At 43.2% G+C, this 3,916-nt stretch overlaps 1 protein-coding gene across 1 annotated transcript; it reads right to left on the minus strand.

The window, feature by feature from the left end:
- Positions 1-226: 226 nt before the first annotated feature.
- msx2b (muscle segment homeobox 2b) lies at positions 227-2,331 on the minus strand. Its single transcript, XM_028421507.1, has 2 exons — positions 1,861-2,331; positions 227-1,534 (listed from the first exon to the last, which is right to left on the minus strand). The coding sequence occupies exons 1-2, from the start codon at positions 2,237-2,239 to the stop codon at positions 1,077-1,079; spliced, it is 837 nt and encodes a 278-aa protein (XP_028277308.1). The 5' UTR covers positions 2,240-2,331; the 3' UTR covers positions 227-1,076.
- Positions 2,332-3,916: the final 1,585 nt, after the last annotated feature.

Consider the following 3,916-nt stretch of genomic DNA (forward strand, 5'->3'; position numbering starts at 1 on the left):
AAGTTGGATAATTTATGGGTATCATTTATGGTTTGTCAAACATCGCCTTGAACTGACCACTGTCTGATGGGAAACACAGACCCAAGATGAAACCACACAAATACACACACACACACAGGAACACAGCTGTGTATTCAAAGAAGAAGCAGAAAAAGAGTGTAACAGCTGGCTTGTTTCACTCATATTACTTAAAATGTGACTTTCTGTTGGAAGATCTTAGCTGCACTTTATTATTGATTTTTTTACACATAAAATTAGATGTCATCTTTTACAAAGGAACAGTCTGAAAGGCTTTGATTCTTGGTAAAACATATACATTTATAAACTGCATAGCACGTCGAAGGCCCTTTCAAAGGGACGTTCAGGAAGGAAAAATTATATAAATACACTTTTTGGTCAAACTTTTGTACGATATTTTCATAAATACACAGCATGAGGCGCTCATACATTTCCAGCATTATGATTTGAAGACACTAAACATGTCTATAAACGTCTTAAAGTAAAGATTGGGAAAGGCTTTTATTGCTACCAGTGATTAAACACAACTACAAATGCGTAAAGTTTAAAGAACCTCACGCCACACACCTGATTTTTTTCTTTTTTTTTTTTTTCTTTCCAAGGCAGACATTTTTGGAAAAATATATATAGAAGAAAGAATGTTTCAGTAATATGTTATATTATATTTGGCCTGAGTTGCTGAAACACTCATTCATCCATACAGGCATCTTTTAATATTAAGGCCCTTTTTTCAGCTTTTGCTGTGTCTGTGATGAAGAGTGAGGAAAGTCGCCCGGTCCTCGCCCCCGCTCAATTATTGCAAAAGTAAACAAGTGAGAGTATAAACAGCTGGATAGTAACACCTCTCCACATATAGACAAGTTGTGTAAACAGGCAGTCCAAAGGGGGCAAGAGAGTGGTAGTGTATTTTTATCCACACTGTGAGGAAAAATAGACTCTTAATTCTACTTGAAAAAATTGTGCATTTTATAAACGTTTTTTTTTAAAGCACGCATCCTTGGTGTCCATTGTGGGAATCCTTGGGAGCACATTTGTCTGTGATAGTTCCATGTTTTTCTTTATGATAAGTGGTACATGCTGTAGCCCAGAGGAGCAGCGTACAGTCCTAGAGGTGAGATGGGCAGTAAGGGTCTGCTGTGTTGGTGGTGATAGGCAGAATATGACTGTCCGTACAGTGACATGGCACCCAGCGACAGTGGTAATGTAAAGCCGGGGTGCAAAGCTCCTGCGGCAGCTGCAGCCACCGCCGCTGTCTTGGCATCAGCAGCCATCTTGAGTTTCTCCAGCTCTGCCTCCTGGAGCCTCTTGGCTTTTGCCCGGCGATTCTGGAACCAGATCTTCACCTGGGTCTCTGTTAGAGTCAAGGAGGAGGAGAACTCGGCCCGCTCTGCGATGGACAGGTACTGCTTCTGCCTGAACTTCCTCTCCAAGGCTAGGAGCTGAGAGGTGGTGAAGGGGGTGCGAGGCTTTCGGTTGGTCTTGTGTTTCCTCAGCTGACAGGCAGGACTGATGTGACCTGAGGGAAGAACCAATAAGCTCTTAATGAGGATAAGATCTGGAAATGCAGCATTTAACTGACAGAATGGCACACATTTAAACACAGTCACTACTTTAACTTAATACATTAAAAAAAGAAATCCACATTTTCCTTTTTGGTTTAAAAACATGACATATTTTGTCCAGCTGACTGACCACCCTGTCATCTGCTTCATGCTTGGAAAAGTTTCTCCTCTTCATCCACTTTTTAATTTAATGATAACAGTAGGTAATTGATTAAGATGGAAAAATGTAAAAACGTATCAATCAAAACTGCCCCGTGCTTGGTGTGAGAGAGAAACTTACGAGGTTGTGTGGAAAACGCGCTGCTGGTAACCCAAGGTGCGCACTCCTCTGACTCTGATGCTTCAGACTTCACCGGAGACGAAGGCGCAGTCATCACCATCTTTCTGCTGCCCCCGGGAGGACTGCACGTCTCCCGGCACAGATAAAGAGAGTTTAAACCCGCGGTGCACACCGCCGCTACTGATCTCCCTTTCCCCTCTCCGTCCCGGCTGTCCGTCTTCCTCCCGGACATGAGCGCCTCCACGCTGAACGGGTGATGTCGACGCACAGCCACCGGGGATGGCTTCTCTTCCCCCGAACGCTCTGTCAAGTCCGCGCGGCTGCCGTCGTCCTCGGATGAACTGCTGCCCAAGTCGTTAAAAGTCTCCTGGGAGGCCATGTCTCCTTCCAGGGGTGTCCTGCGAAAAAAAAAAAACAGGTGAAGTGTACTCCACGCGGACTGAAGGCGAAACTCGCTCCGGTGAGCGCAACGCTATGAGCTGTCAGTGGAGTGTGGGAGTCTGTAGACGCAGCACGTTGACACAGCTCAACTTTGACCAATCACTGCTGCCCAAAATGTTTATGAGCGGGCACGTGCTGCGTTCAGGGACCGTAGGAAACCGACTCTTCTTGTGTTTTCTTTTTTTCTGAGGAATGTGGTTTTCACCGTTCCCAAGTTTATCATTATTTTCCTCATTATCATTTTATTACTGGTGTTTTAAGCACCCTGGTCATTGTGGGTACAAGTATATTTTTTATATTTCCTGGTAGTGACCTTGGTTAATAAATGGATAGATTGTTTATTCATTTTAATTCCTCCACTAACTGTTCATCAGAGTTTTCAACGGCTTAAATTAAGATTTCCTCACATCTTCATGTCGCCTCTTTGGTTTCATTAAGTGATTCAAGGGGGGGGGGGAACCATGTGCCACATCATTATCACATGTTAAGCTTTGGTAATAGATTAGCTCTAACTCTAACCTCATGAGACTGCGTGTGTAAACACGGGCCCCATGCGGATAATTATGGAGAATTATACCCAGGATGAAACGCTGATCCCTTTCTTTTTTATCTCCCTCTGATTTGTTTGGTCTTCCTTTTATTGGGACTTTCCATTGTAACCTACAAAGCTATTGTGCACAGTGGCAGAACGGCTTTCACAGAATGGTGTTGCACTCAAATTACAGAGTAAATTGCTTCACTTAGTTTCCACATTTAGTTTTTTTTAAATTCTCTGCTCGGTCCGGCTGCTGTCTTTAGGGCGCCACTGGACATAAACTGGATTAGACGTTCACATGTCTCTCTCTCGCCATGTTTGTGGCTGGACCCATTCATCTTCCTGTGCTATGATTCAATCCCATTCACTGTGCATATTAGACATGAAACAACTCTTTGTGATTCTTATGAAATAAGTCATTGTGATTTTTGTCCCACGGATAATTTCACGTCCTGTCAGATGAAAGTGTTTGACTCCCGATGGAGAACTTCACACTTCATTTATGTGAAGAAACAGCTCTTTGATGGTGGTGGAAATATTTGGAGCTGAAATGTTTGACTTATCTTTAGATTTTTTTTGGTCATGCTTGCTTAAGTAATTTCTTATCTGTTGCCTAATTGGTCATATTTATGACTGAGGGCATTACTAATTAAATCTCTGTCGCTGACAAGGCCCAATCCAGTCATAATCTGCCAGTGTATACACAGCTGCTAAATACGGTTACAGTCTTACAATTCCACAGGAATAAGTTGACTTTAAGATTGTTTTCCTTCACAAATGGCAGCAGGAGTTCTTGAGAACTACAGAGAAGAATCCCTGTGGATTTATATACAGTAAATACTGTGGGTTTTTCTGTATTTTCACTTGCAGCCAGCAAACCTAACTTGTCTGTGTCGGTCTGTGGAGTAGTAGCGTTCCCAGGAGGCCGCCACCTCTTCCTTATTAAAGTGGAGTTATTTCACAGACAATCAGAGGTTTGTGAAGGCGCCAGTGAGCGGCTAGATGAAAGGACTGACTCCTCAGGGGAGAAACTTTTTTTTTTCTCCAGCTCCGTTCAGGATCCCCACCTCCTTCTAGCTA

The sequence above is a fragment of the Parambassis ranga genome, chromosome 14 (genome assembly GCF_900634625.1).
Source record: "Parambassis ranga chromosome 14, fParRan2.1, whole genome shotgun sequence".
Lineage (NCBI taxonomy): Eukaryota > Metazoa > Chordata > Actinopteri > Ambassidae > Parambassis > Parambassis ranga.